General features: G+C 38.0%; 1 protein-coding gene across 8 annotated transcripts in view; it reads left to right on the top strand.

Moving 5' to 3' along the window:
• Positions 1-14,077, top strand: part of SETD5 (SET domain containing 5) — a 74,350-nt gene that overhangs the window by 23,002 nt on the left and 37,271 nt on the right. For 5 of the 8 annotated variants that reach the window (XM_044003823.1, XM_044003770.1, XM_044003778.1 and 2 more), the window contains exons 2-7: positions 3,458-3,518; positions 7,377-7,563; positions 12,358-12,550; positions 12,839-12,944; positions 13,252-13,460; positions 13,810-13,868. In XM_044003823.1, coding sequence (XP_043859758.1) covers positions 12,459-12,550; positions 12,839-12,944; positions 13,252-13,460; positions 13,810-13,868 — 466 coding nt within the window. In that variant the 5' untranslated portion in view covers positions 3,458-3,518; positions 7,377-7,563; positions 12,358-12,458. Of the gene's footprint in view, positions 1-3,457; positions 3,519-7,376; positions 7,564-12,357; positions 12,551-12,838; positions 12,945-13,251; positions 13,461-13,809; positions 13,869-14,077 lie in introns of those variants that run through there. The other 3 variants (XM_044003787.1, XM_044003795.1, XM_044003833.1) reach the window with 1 other exon arrangement.

The raw sequence follows: 14,077 nt of genomic DNA, 5'->3' as shown, positions 1-14,077 counted from the left end.
ATTTTATTGATTTCACTTCTACCCATACTTACTTCCACTTTTCACTTTAGATCCATTCTGACTCACCTTGTCCAAGCTTGTTACTAAACTTTCCCTGGTTTCAGGTAATACTTGTCTTTCCTTGTTCTCCTTGAAGTCTCTCTTTTTCTAAATCCATCTCCTCTCTTCTGCAACAACCCTTTGTTTCTAAAAAATTACCATATGTTCCTAAAGTAACCTTCTATTATCTAGCACCTAGTTTCCCTTCTTCCCTTATTATTTCTTGATCTTCCCGTGTCCTTTTCCCCATCCTGTCTCCTCTTTCTACCCCTTTTCCCTATCACCTCAAAGATTACTATAAAATTCAGAGTGAGGAAAAAAGATATTTAAAATCATATTTATAGTCATTTGGCAGATGATGAGGAAAGCAACCTGTTCCTTTCTTTACTGATGCTTGAAGGACCAGGAGCCATCTAAATCTTTGGGGGGGGGGGCAATGGGGGTTAAGTGACTTGCCCAGGGTCACACAGCTAGTAAGTGTCAAGTGTCTGCGGGCAGATTTGAACTCAGGTCCTCCTGAATCCAGGGCCAGTGCTCTATCCACTGTACCACCTAGCTGCCCCTCACACAAATATTTTTGTGTAACATTTCCCTCACTCCATAAACTCATTATGCTTTACATAGTCAATCAAAAGGGGAAAAATTAAGTATAGATAAGTGCTTTGTTAAACTATATTCAATCTAAATGAATAGTGCTAAAATCTTCATTAGCACCAGTTGCTTTGGAAATTCTGGGTAAATGAGTTAACCAGAATCCCCTTTTTGTTTCAAACTTCACTGAAAGCCTTTCTGAAATGTACCTTTTTTCTGTCTGTATTAAAAGAGGACTATAATTACCTTAATTTTTTTTTAATTCTGTGGCATTCTGGTTTGTCATTTTCAAAATCAGATCTCCTTTTTGTTTTTTAAGTATAAAGGAATTGGGCTAAATGTAAACTTATCTCCAAGATGAACGAATTTGAGTGAGATTGTTTATTTTGGCTTTGAGATAATAGAAGCCAGCCTTAAATTTCAGAGGATTCCCACTGTACAAAAAAAAAGACAACTACTTCCTCCCTCCACTCTTTTTAATAGAAGTGAGGAAGGTAAGTGAAAATGAGAGAATAAATACTTCACTCAGTTCCTTCTCTGTCTTCATAAAGTTAAAAATATTCTCTATACAATTTTTATTTTATAAGAGAATAAATCAAGATCTATAGGGTTCCCAGATTTAAAAAAAAATTCTGAGAGTTTTCAGAAGTATGTGTCTGATGATATTTGGGGATAGATGGAATTAAAAGGGAAGGTATGAAGTGGTAACCTAGAACTCTTACGGGAGCTTATGTCTGTCTGAATGCATGTGCACAGCTATGTGAGCTAATACATATTTTGTTATTTCTTAAAGGAGAATGGAGTTGATAGATATTTGGAGCTATGGGGGCATATGTATTAGATTTTGAAGTGGTTTATGGAGAGAGTTGATCTGAGATAGCTCCTTGGCTGAGTTGCTGTCTGCATAGGCTGTTAACAATTGTTTCTCTGGCAGCAGATCTTGTTCATCAGGATTGCATCATCTCTGGGAGAATGGCCAAGGTCCGCAGCCCCGGTACAAAGACAGTCTGAAGCAGATGAGGCCTGATCTTTTTCTGAAGCGGCTCTCCTCTTCCTGCCAGTCCTCTTCACAGCATTACTGAAGCACAGTTGTTCTGAATTTCTTTCATTGGATTGGCTCTTCACTGGACTCTGTCTCCCAGCTGCTTCCGGCTCACCTGGCTGATGCAATTTCTTTCTCTGAAATCTCTGTTGGAATTGCTCTTATAACACATTTTGTTTGTTTTCTCTGGGAGTGGCCAGAAAGATCATGAGTTTTGTACATTCAGTAAGTTGTGTCAGAATGACAGTAGCAGAGGCTAATTAGCCAATAAGGAAGAACCTGGTTCTAAAGGACAGGGGCAACTATCAACATTTTCTGGCATGTTCTTTATAACTGCCTTCCCCAGTATGACGACTCCTCAAGAGTGTTCAGTCTTAAGAGATGTGCTGGTTCTACAGCCGGATCAGACAACTACTGCCTGTGGCTCCATGTGGATTCTAATGGATTCTTCTGGGAATAGTGATGCTGATGAGAAGTTCAGATTCTTCGGCAGCCATGTTACCCTTACTATATATACATGTATTCCCTTTCTCTCTCCTTTTCTCTGTCCTTTATTCTTCTTTTATTGCTTATCACACATAAAGGATACTATTCCCTCTGATAATTTTCATTTTTCTGCTTCAGTAAATTACTTATCTTGTACCTATTCTGCCTGTAACCACCAAAATAAATGTTTTGGCCTTTGGATTTTGAGATTTTGACACCCTTCTGATTGAACTATTGATACTTTTCCTTGTGTTTTTTTGCTTATTCTTACTTTTTTATTTTGGAAATTCTGAGGATAGTTATGCTTTTGATCTTCTCATACTTTTTTATCCTCTTGGCAATAGTTATTTTTAAGGTATAGTGCGTCTGCCCAATCTTAGGATTAGGAAATCTATAAAATATATTTCATCTGTAATGCATGATAATTGAAATCTGGTGAAGACTTCTTTAATATGCTGTATTGGAGCTCAGGTATTATTGTGATGATTCTGACTAGTGTTAAATTTGGCAGATTATTTGGAGAAACACTTCTTTAGAGGGCTTTTGGTTTACTGAAAAGTGAACCTGTTTTGATCCTGAAGGGAAGGACCAACTATTTTCTCTAAAAGCCCTAGTCACCTTTTCTTTCATTCTTTTTTTTTTTTCTTTTGGTAGATGCCTTATTTTGACCCTGATTCCAGTACCAAGACAGCAACAAACTCATCATAAGTTTCAAGGGACTTCTCCATGTCAGGAGTCTGCTTTCTGTCACTCTCCCTTCTGCAGTTAGGCAAGATAAAATATGGTAGAGGGAGATGGGGTGGGTAGATATGCTAATAATAGTTATGTCCCTTCTGTCAACTCTCAGTGACTTGATCATAGGAAAACAGCAGGGTTTTGGAAAAGGGTATTAAGCAAAGGAAACTTCCATAGGATATGATAAATAAAAGGAAGGATAATGTGGGAAATATAGATGAAACTAACGATTCAAACTTAAAGAACTTGTTAATGTACCAGCCAACAACAGGGTACATACAGTAGTCGATCTTCTCAGTTCAAATAAGACTATTTCCCTTTTTCATACTTTGTGCCAGGCTTTGTTTGGGGTATCACACTGAAGAATTCAAAAAAAATCTGTAGCACTCAGTTGGGCATGAGGGTAAACAGAGCATTAGTGGGTCTGGAATGGAGGGCCAAGAGGAATTAAACAAAATTCTATAAAAGATATTATTTCTTGGAAAGAACTGTCTTGGGTTCAGTATTATGTCCACCAGTGACATTCCTTTCAATACTAATTATTTGTCTGTCAACTTTTTCCAGATCTTCAGAGGACACTGGCAAAGAGATTATTGGAACTTCACATCTGCTGGTCAATATAAAGGTGACTGAGCCAAATAAAATCCCTTGGCTGGTTTTCCTTTTTCCCGTCCTTTAAATTGACATATTGCTACTTAGCAGATGCCTTTTCAGTGACCTCAGTGAAATCTCCTGTGTAACTGATGAGGAGAGTATATTATATATAGCCGTTCCTGTCCTTCTCTCCAAAGTATCTCTAAAATGTTTGAAATATATATGGCTTCTAGAAATTGAATCTGGTGTTTCATCCTGGGAATCTCTCATTTACTTACAAAGCTCAAGTAACTATAATGCCTGATTTTGCAAATAAAGATGTTATTAATGACCTAAAAGTTTGTTACCTGTATTACATTTTAGAGAGCACAAACATCCCTTTCTACATGGGGCCTTCCCTGATTCCTTCATTTGCTAGTTAGTACCTCTCCCGTTAAAATTACCTTGTACTTACTTGGTATACATTTTGTGTTTATTTTGTATTATATGTGTATCTACTATAGAACATAAGCCCCTGGGTGACAGGGACTGTCTGATTTTTTGTCTTTTTCCCCCAGCACCTGATAGTACCCATTACTATGGAAGCACTTAAATGCTTGTTAATTGATTAATTGAGGTCAAGATATAGGAGCGCACACATTTCTCAGTTGCAAAGAAGTATGGGATTTGAGTGTAGACTTACCAGTCCCTCATCTAATTCACAGTGGGAGATTATGATTTAGAATGAGAATGGCCCAGCTGATCTGTTATGGTTCACTTGTTTTGGGAATATGAGACTCATATAATCTAGGACAATTTTTGTAGAAGGAAAGATGGAGACATGCTTCTCTTCTGTCAGTGCTTCAAAATGAGATGGAATCTCCATTGGAGAGCAACATGGAGAGATTTGATTATTAGCTGAATTTCCATTAAATACTTAAAAATTAAAAACAATTGACTGCTAGTGTTAAATTCTCATCCGTTTTATTCTGTTAAGCCAATCTTCAGAAAAATTATCTCCAAAAGAAAAGTATCCAGCAACAGTTCAGGTTTACCAGGGCTGTATTTGACCCAGGACCCTAGATGACTCTTTTGGCATGTAAGAACATGGTTGAGTGAAAGAAAAGATGTTTAGTAAATTCAAGGGTTTTTCTTTCACTGCAATTATAGTACATGACTCTTAAATTTGCTGTGCTGATCAAGGGTGGTATGGTCATGAATTTCCTCTGTTTGTTTTATCTATCTTGGACAGCTTCTCTTTCACTTTGACTGAATTAATTTGGCTCAAGATCTTTAAGTAGAGTAGAAATCAACTCTTTCCAAGACCCAGCTATACCCCTGTGATATTAAGAATGCCTACTGTCTGTTGTGGGAAATTCTATGTCAGTATCTAATATTGGGTGGGGGTGGGGTGGGGAAAACTGTTTGAGGTTCTGTTTGTAAATGATGGTAGGAAAAGGGGGATAATTGGGGTTAGAGTAAACAGTTACTTGTAGACAAGCTTATGTATTCATTCCAAAAGCAGACGAAATCCATCAACAAACGTATATCAACTCCTTCCTGTTCATGAACTGTGAGGAAGAAGTGACATGGTAATAATAATACTTAACAGTTATTTAGCACTTATAGGTTATAGAACCCTTAGCTTATACTAGACCGATCAGGTAGGTAGTGCAAATATCCCCATTTTACAAATGAGGAAATAGCTGCATTTAGTACGTGAAGAAGAAGAGAGTAAAAGGGAAGTCTTTTGCTTCAAGTACGATGGTCTTTCCAATCTACTTCTTTGATCTCTAATCCTTCATGCTCCCCCCCCCCTTTTTTTTGCCTGGATGCCTCAACTTCCTGCTACTGAGTACAACATAGGTAGAACCAGTGGCATACCCCCCACTAAGAACCCAAATCAACGGAAATCCAGGGAAATTAAATGGAATGTTTTTACTCCTGTCTTGTGCCCTGTGCCTGGGGCAGCTTCTTGATTATAGTAAATTTAGGATTCTGAAGTAACAATCAAAAGCAGCCATGCCTTTTCCCATTTTCTTAATATAGAAATAATTAAAGTATTCATTAAGATATGACTATCCCTCCCACTAAGAGCACAATCCTGCCATTCCTTAAAAGACCAATTTATGAGCATCTGTGCCTTCCCCTCCCCCAAAACCATGACTTTGGAACCAACTTTTTGATGACGGGCAAGTTTTAACTGACCCACTTAGCTAAGAAAACAGACACACAGTGTTAATGGGCCAGTACTTGAAGACTTTTTTGATTGGTTGCACTTGTCAAAGCATGTGTTATACTGATGGAACTTTTGAGAAGCCTGACCTCCACCTCTTCCAGGATGAGGCATTCTCAGAGTGGGACTTTGGTAGAGTAGCACAAAGATTTTGAAGCCTTTGAAATTTTTAAGGTTTTCAGAAAATTTTTTCTGGCTTGATATAGAGACAGATTCTTTCTTCTTTCTTCCTAAACTGGTATTGTCCAGTCTCATTTGTTTAAGTGTCTGTGTTTTGAGTTTTAAGAATTTAAATTGTCAGCTATTCTAAGTGTGGCTTTAATTTCTTTGTTTTTATCTACTGAGTTTTAATCGGTTTAGTTGATTTGTCGTCTTCTTGTCAGTGGCCATTTGGCATTTCAGTGTGTGATACTAAAAACTATAATTCTAAAATTTTATAGCCAAAAGGGAGCTTAGAAAATGTCTTGTCCAATTGCTTCATTTTTCAGATGAAAAAACTAAGGCCCTAAAGAGGCTGAATGATAAACCACAAAATAAATTAATGGTAGAGCTGAGGCTAAAACTCAGATGGCATGACTTCCAGTCCAGTGCTTTCATACATCACATTGCACGTATGCAATATTTCTGCATGGATTCCTTTTCTTTACATCTTTTTTGTCTTATTATGAACCTTTGATCTTATTCACCTTGAACTTAATTGCCATGCAGAGAGTACTTTTTATATTCTGAAAAACTCGTGTTTTTATACCTAATCAGAACTTTTCATAGTCACTACCAAGTACATCTTATTCCCATTTTTACTTAATCTTTTAATTTCCTTTTGATTCATGGTTCATATCACACCCTCCCTTTTACTTCAGTTTAATAGATCTATTCCTTCATGTTGCTAGATTCCAGTAGTTCATTGGAATCAATACATCTCAGCCATTCTCCATTTCTTCTTTATCTTAATGCTTTTTCATTTTGAATTTGCCCTTTTTCTTTATCATAAAAGTGCCATTTTGTGATCTATGTATTTTTATTCAACTCCAGCAATATTGGCTAGCCAAAAGACCTAGCAGTTGAGTCTATTAATCCTCTGCCCTTTCAGGGAATCATTAAAGTAGAATTGTGAGAATATGAGGGAGAAGTCTGTGAGAAACAAAATTATAAGAAACAACAGCTGTTTCCAATCAGATTCAAACTACAGGCAGATTGATGTGTGTTAATTAACACTAACTTGGGAAAAAATGACATTATTGGTTGCTAGCATAAGCTGAATTTAATTTTTGCTAAGAAGTGAAGAGTTGAATGAAGACAATAAGCCATTAGGAACCTAAGTGAAGTTGTGACATTTCTTCTGGCAAACACAAAAGGCTACTTTTAAAAACTTTTAAGTAAGGTCCTGAGGGCTAGTGAATAGTTACAGAGCATGGAAAGTGACTAGAAAATGAGCTTAGGAGCCAGCTCAGCAATTGTGTAGGCACTCTCCTGTGTGGAAAAAGTCTTTAAGATGAAAAGAAAGGTTAGATACCCACTTGAAACATTTATAAAACCCCTAGAATCTCTAATTTAAAAAAAAATAGGGAAGGACAGGAGGAATAAGCTACAGTTGTTTTTGTTTTGTTGGGGTTTTTTAGTTAATGCTGCTTAAAAAATGAAATATTCATGAAATGCCCTGCCCTTCTATCCCAGGATTCCTCATGTCCCTGACATGTTGGTTGAGGCTCTGCGGCTCACCCCCGCTCTCAGAGTGGCCAGTCTCCATTAATTGGACCCCGTGATTTCCATCTACTGCTGTGTTGGACGTCATGAGCATTGCAGTTCCTCTGGGAGTCACCACACCAGATACATCCTACTCAGATATGGCTGCTGGTTCAGAGTAAGTGCCATTTCCCCCTTTTTGGGAAATTAGGCAGGTACCTGGAAAGCTTAGATTTTTAGGAGGATCTCGGAACTAAAGCCTAGGATTTTCTAAAGTAAATCTACTTCCCTGGAATTGTGAATGTCAACAGGGGCAAAAGGGGAAAGGCAGTTTAGGAGGGAGAGAAAATAAGCCATTTCTCCTCACCTAGGAGTGGTGGCTAGGTAAATTTTTTTCTTTTTGGTACAAGTTGGAATAAAGCAGATATGCCACCCTACTTTTAGAGTTAACTGATTATTTAATCCTATTCTGGTTGGGGGGTAGACTGCTTTCCTTTTTCTTATTTATCTTGAAAACTTCAAACCTTGTGTACTTCCCATCATCTTAGGGTAAAGGGACTGACCCATTGAGACTATCTATGGCAGGTTACTTGCAACTTCTGACATCTGGGAAAGAAAACAGGACAGCCATATCATCTATTTGTTCTTTATAACCGTCTCCTGGAAAGAGGACCTTCAAAATCAGTGGTACCAAACTTTTTTTCAGCTGTGAGCCACTTTAGGAATTCACAGAGTTTGTCGAAAACCAAAAGCCCAGTCCCTAAAATAGACTGTCAGTCCATGAAGAATTTAATTGCCAAATGAATATGAAGGTAGGCCTTCATTACCCACCTTTCCTTTTATAACCTTCTTCTGCCCCTCCCCTCCCCTGCTTCCTGAGTTACTCCAGTTTCTTCATATTCATAGATTCCCCTCTTTTCTTTTTCTCTGCCCTTAATCCAGTACTACTTACTTTGGGAAAAGAAGAGGGAACTCTCTTCATTTCTAGACAAAGGATCACTATGACTAGAATAGTTTGTGACAGTCCAGTGAAAAACTGAAAGGACTGAAGGATTCCTTCATCCTTAGATGATTGCTTCATCCTCAGACATCCAGATCTGTTCTACAGCAGTACTAGAAGTGAGGTTATGGCCAGGGACGATCCTAGTGGTGTGAGTGTTAAAATGTTAGATTGTCCACTAGCTGCTTCTCTTTCCAATCCCTCCTGGTCTTTCTCCTTTACTGTAACTCCCTGAGCAGCTAATAAGTTTTCTTTCTAAGGCTAAAAACATTTTATACATATTACTTACACTTTTCTATACCCTTTGGTTCAGCTGATCTACATAACAAATTCCATTGGTGGGGTACTTTAAAGAACTAGCTCCCCAGGACTATAAGTTTACCTTGACTTGAAAGAAATTAATTTGGGGGCTATTTCTGTATATCTAAAGAATGGAATTGGGTTGAGGGGAGGGTGGATTCCTCTCCAAAGACTCCTTTTCAAACATAGAGGGATTTATTTATTTATTCCTTTTGCCAAGATTTCCAATTTCAGGAGGTTTTTACCCCAGTGATAAACTGGGATGGAATTTTAAAACAGCTTTTTATACTTGGCCTACTAACTACATGATAAGCATCACGGATGGAAAGTATGGCCACTGTATTTACCTTGCAAATAATTAACCTCTGACCTCTCCCCCACCCCAGTTTAGATCTAAGATCTGTAGCTGAGATTATTAGCATTTGTGAGGAGTTACAAAAAAGACTGTTAAACCCATGCTATTTGGATTTGTAAAGCCAGAGGAGTGAGGAGACATTTAAATCTATTTAGTTCAACACTGCCATTATTCCTATAGAACCACAAATACACGGAGTCAGTTGCAGACCACAAAATGCTGCTAATTTACTTCTGAGGTGAAGTTGTCAGAGCCTAGTCCATGCTTTTGTTAACACATTACTACATCGGATGGTCACAAACAACAGTGCTTACTAACATTTATCTCTGAGGCTCTGGTCTTAACTCAATTTTTAAAACCTTGTGAAAATAAACAAGGAAATTAGGTAATATTTATATAATGCCTCACACATAATAGGTATTTAAGAAATATTTCTTGCATTGTTGTGAAATTGAAATCGTGGTAACTTACTATTGTCAAGACATTTGGCAAGAAGCCTGACTGCTATATCCTTAGGAGTTCACATGTCCCTCTTTAATACTTTGGTCTCAGTAAATGGGACACTTTAACCAACCTGGGGATCAAGATAGGTTATGGACTAAAGTGCTTCCATTATGTCCACACACTTCTTGGATGAACTGAAACTTAACCTTTATAACCTCTTAATAGAATTGTTACTATGGTAACAACTAATCATAAACCATTCTGTTCAATTTTCTTTACAGAATAAGTGGAAAATTTGTCTCAACAAAATATAGATGTTGTCAATGAACCACCTTGCTAAATTCATATTTATTAAGTATCATTGTGCCCATGACATTTCCTAGGCACTGCCTAAAATTAAGTCCTATTGTAACTTGCATGTGGTACAGAATTAAGCAAAAAACCCAAACCCTGCTCCTAGGATTTAAAAACTGACTGCAACAAAGATGCGATATTGTGGAAAACTGTCATGGAACCCACGGAGGCAGTGTTAGGGAGGCAGGACGGTACAGGGCAGAGACGCTGGGACGGCCCCTTGGTGCCTGGCTGACTTTGAGCGGGTCACCTCAGCCTTGCTGAGCCTCAGCTTCCTCGTCTGTAAAATGATGAAGGGCTTGGATTGCTTGGCCCCTGAGCTCTTCTCCAGCTCTAGGGCTGGGGTCTGATGGATGCAAAGAAAGCTTGCTTGGATTTCTGATCTGATCTACAATAGCAGAGAACTGCAAATGTTCTTAAAGATGTGGCATTAATAACGAGGCCTGAACAGGTGGGTGCATATTATAAAGGCACTGTCTTAGGGAAGGATGAGGAAAGTGAAGCTTCCAAATATGGCCTTTGTCATACTTATTTGGATTTGAACTCGTATAAAATTATGCTTAAGGGAATTGTATCAACTTCTAGATCATAGTGACTGGGTAATAAAAATATCTCAGTGGCCTAAATTTCTGCTAAATGCTAATTTTAAAATACGGGTGATATAAGACCACCTTTCAAGGAATGTCTTGGATAAAAACCTATGTATGGTTGTCTTAATTGTCAGAATAAAATTAGATTACCTATACTTGACCAGTTGAAATTGAAGTTGCAAGATAACTACTTAAAACTCAATATTGAGCATGCATTAGTGATGTATTAGATGTTATGCTGTGTTTTAGAAGCTGTTGTCCAGTGGGATGGCCCATTAACTCCCACTATGTACATTTTATTTTTGTCCCCTAGACTCGTACATGAAGTATTTACCTTCATATTTAGCCTGTTTTGGAGATGGGTGAGATACAACCAACGCAATTCCATCTCCTTAGGCATCTTATGTTCCATGCGGTTTTTCCTTTACCCTTCCAAAAAAAATGCCTTTTCTGATAGATAATTGTCATATTTCATTCCATATGTTCAGTGGGGCAAAAACTCCCACATGAAGTAAGTGTAGCACTATGGAATGTTTGTGTATCTGGTAAATGTCATTTATTAACTTTTTATGAAATATACCTTTCTCTGACTCTGTCCATCATAAAAATGAAATTCTATTTAATTTCTCTTAATTCATGTTTTACATTTTGGTTTCACCTTGGTTGTTGGGTTTATTACTAATCCCACTTGTTTCCAGATAGTCTTAGTTAATTACTTCTCAGTGAGCTATGTCTATCTAAATCATTCTTTTCCTTAAGACTACTGACCTGCGTTATTGGTGTATCCCCCAGCTCCTTGCAAACATACTCAGTAATGAAATGCATGCCCTTCACTAACAGAGAATCCTTTCCTATGTCTTAAGTTCTTTTTCACCCAGAAATTATCCTTTGCTGTTATTAATAAGGTCTCTTCTCACAGTTTCGGAGCATAAAATTGGGTGAGTTGGATACATACCTCATAAATTTATTTTATCCCTCACTTTTTATCTGATGTCTCCTTGCATTGAATTACAGACCTTCCTTCTCAGTCAACAGCTTTTAAGGCTTTTGTATTTTATACTTTTTAAAAGCTATTGTATATGTTATGTCTCTAAATGGCCAAAAAACCCTCCTAAACCCTGCATTATCACTTTAAATCAATATTATGCACTATACTGTACAGGTCTAGTTCCCTCTCCCAAAAAATTGCATCTTAAAGTTGAACTATTCTTGCCTTATGTGTTTTGTTTGTGAATTTTATTACTTCATTGCTCCTCTAGTTAACTTATGAATTATAAGCACACCACTGTTGTGCATAGTCATACCAAAATTGCATTCTTTCTTATTTCTGAATTCCAAAAACCTAATCCAGATGATGGTTAGGGTTTAAATGTTTTTTTCTTCTTTGCAAAAGTGCCTTGAGCTTTAACTGTTGCCGCCTGTGCCTATTTTACTCTATCATAAATGCTAAAGTAAACTTCTGGTTTTCATTTAATTTCATTTAGAATTAAGTTCTTCCTGAGCTTAAGTTGTGACTTGTGGTTTTACTGTATGTTACTAATTTGAAACCTGAGTTCGCATGAATAAGAGGAACTGGTATGTGTTTAGGGGTAACATCTTTCAAAAGGCATTAAACAAGAAGTTCTAAGACTGGTTACTAAAGTTCCCAAATAACTTTCTTTAAGGAGAAGATGTTATCCTAGTTTCCTGGCCAAATTGGGTAATTACCCCCAGACTACCTCAAATTGCAAGTACAGTATATTGATTATTGTGAAAAGTTTTATAGGCTTTCCATGCAGCTGTTAAGTATTTGTACCCTTAATTTGGTTGCACTACTGATGGTTGAGAAATTATTACTCTTACGTATTTTTGGAAGGTGTTTGGGGGTTCTTCAAGATAAGAGGTGCTATAAATATAAGATGCCATTGTTTTTACCTGTACTTTCTTCAGGGTATCCTGTCTTGGTAGTGAATGGAAGAGGGCCTGGCCCCTGGGGCAGTGCAGAAGGCACTTTCATCATCTCACTCACTGCAAATGTCATGTGAGGTTTCATGGAAGTATTAAGAGATCCAATTAAGAAGAATAGTTCTGAGTCTAAACCAGCCCAGAGTGGCTTCTCTAGGGGAAACTCCCCGCTCAGCTGGTACGTTTATGTTTGTCATTAGGGACACCTTGTATCCCAGGTGCCTGCCTTCAGACATCTGCCTGTACTGGCTTCATGTCACACACATCACACAGTTAATAACACTCCCACTATTATTTATAGGCTTGGTTATGTTCATCAGATTACTTTGTTTCACTAAGTTCTTTCTCCTATTCTAGGGGCTGGTGGTTGTGGAAAGAGGAGGGGTTAGAGTGGGAAGTGGAATATTAATTGATTGGGTAGGATTAGTTATTATGCTATCATGCCTTGCTTTTCAAATTTCTGCAGTCCTGAATCTGTGGAAGCTAGTCCAGCAGTTTGTGAGAAGAACGTGTATTCCACTCATAACTATGGGACCGCTCAGAGGCATGGGTACCGAGGACTACCTTACGCTGTGAGTACACGTTTCTGCTACTGCTCATCTGCTGTTGTCTTCCCCACTTCTGTGCACTTGGGCTTTCTTGGAATATTTATTAGCAGCAGGATGCGGGGCCCCTCTTGCACTGTCCTGCTGCTAGTTAGACCTTAGCCCAGTATCCCCTTATTCTGTTACCTGTTGACCTCAGTGTTTTGTTTCTTCACTTTCTTAATTGAGACAATTTTAGGGATACGAGTTTATTCTTGATTTTAACATATGTGATATTTGGGGGAGGGGGGACCAGTGTTTGGAACACTATTGATTCAAAAAATCTCCTTTTCAGGATCATAACTATGGAGCCCCTCCTCCTCCGACCCCTCCTGCTTCTCCCCCTGTCCAGACCATCATCCCTCATGCAGAGTTGAACGGCCTCCACTCACCTGATGAGGAAAATTCTGGAGACAGTGAGAGCTCTGAAGGGGAATCTATTCCTACCTGGTGTCATTGTGGACTTTCTCAGGATGGCTTTCTTCTTAAATGTGACAAGTGCAGGTTAGTTCACATTCCTCCATCACCCCCCACCCTGATTCAAGCTTGGCTTGCTGAAATTTGAGTTTTCTGTTTTGAAGGGAGTAAATCAAAATGTTCTTTATATTCATGATATAGATGGTTCCTTCAAGTTGGTTCACATTCTTTATATTAGGTTGGAATCAATAAAAACAAAGAATGAGAGAATAGTGTTAAAGATACTGCATTTTATATGAAAATTTTAAGTCCTAGAAACATTTGGTATGTGGGAGGGACAGGCGGGTGTAGTGCATGCACAGACACTGCTACCATATGTACTGCAATGTTCTTCATACTGGAGGAGGAACTACTTTAAGTTTTTTTCCCTTTGTAGGGGAATGAGCAGGGGGAAGGTTATTAGACTTCATCGGAGGAAACAGGACAACGTATCAGGTAAGTGTGATGTGGACTAAGCATTTTTTCCCTCTAAGTATTTGGTGATTTAAAAAATCTGCCTCTGAGAATCATTCTTGTAAATCCTGTTGGTCCCAAGGTTTGGGTGTTGAATTAAATCCTCTTTAAGGCTACTATCCTTACTTGGTTCATTTAAGATTTCATGTCTATATTTCCCTCTCCCTTTATTAACTGGATGTATCCAGTGA

This window comes from Dromiciops gliroides, chromosome 1 (assembly GCF_019393635.1).
Source record: "Dromiciops gliroides isolate mDroGli1 chromosome 1, mDroGli1.pri, whole genome shotgun sequence".
Lineage (NCBI taxonomy): Eukaryota > Metazoa > Chordata > Mammalia > Microbiotheria > Microbiotheriidae > Dromiciops > Dromiciops gliroides.
This window is presented reverse-complemented; position numbering and strand designations above follow the sequence as displayed.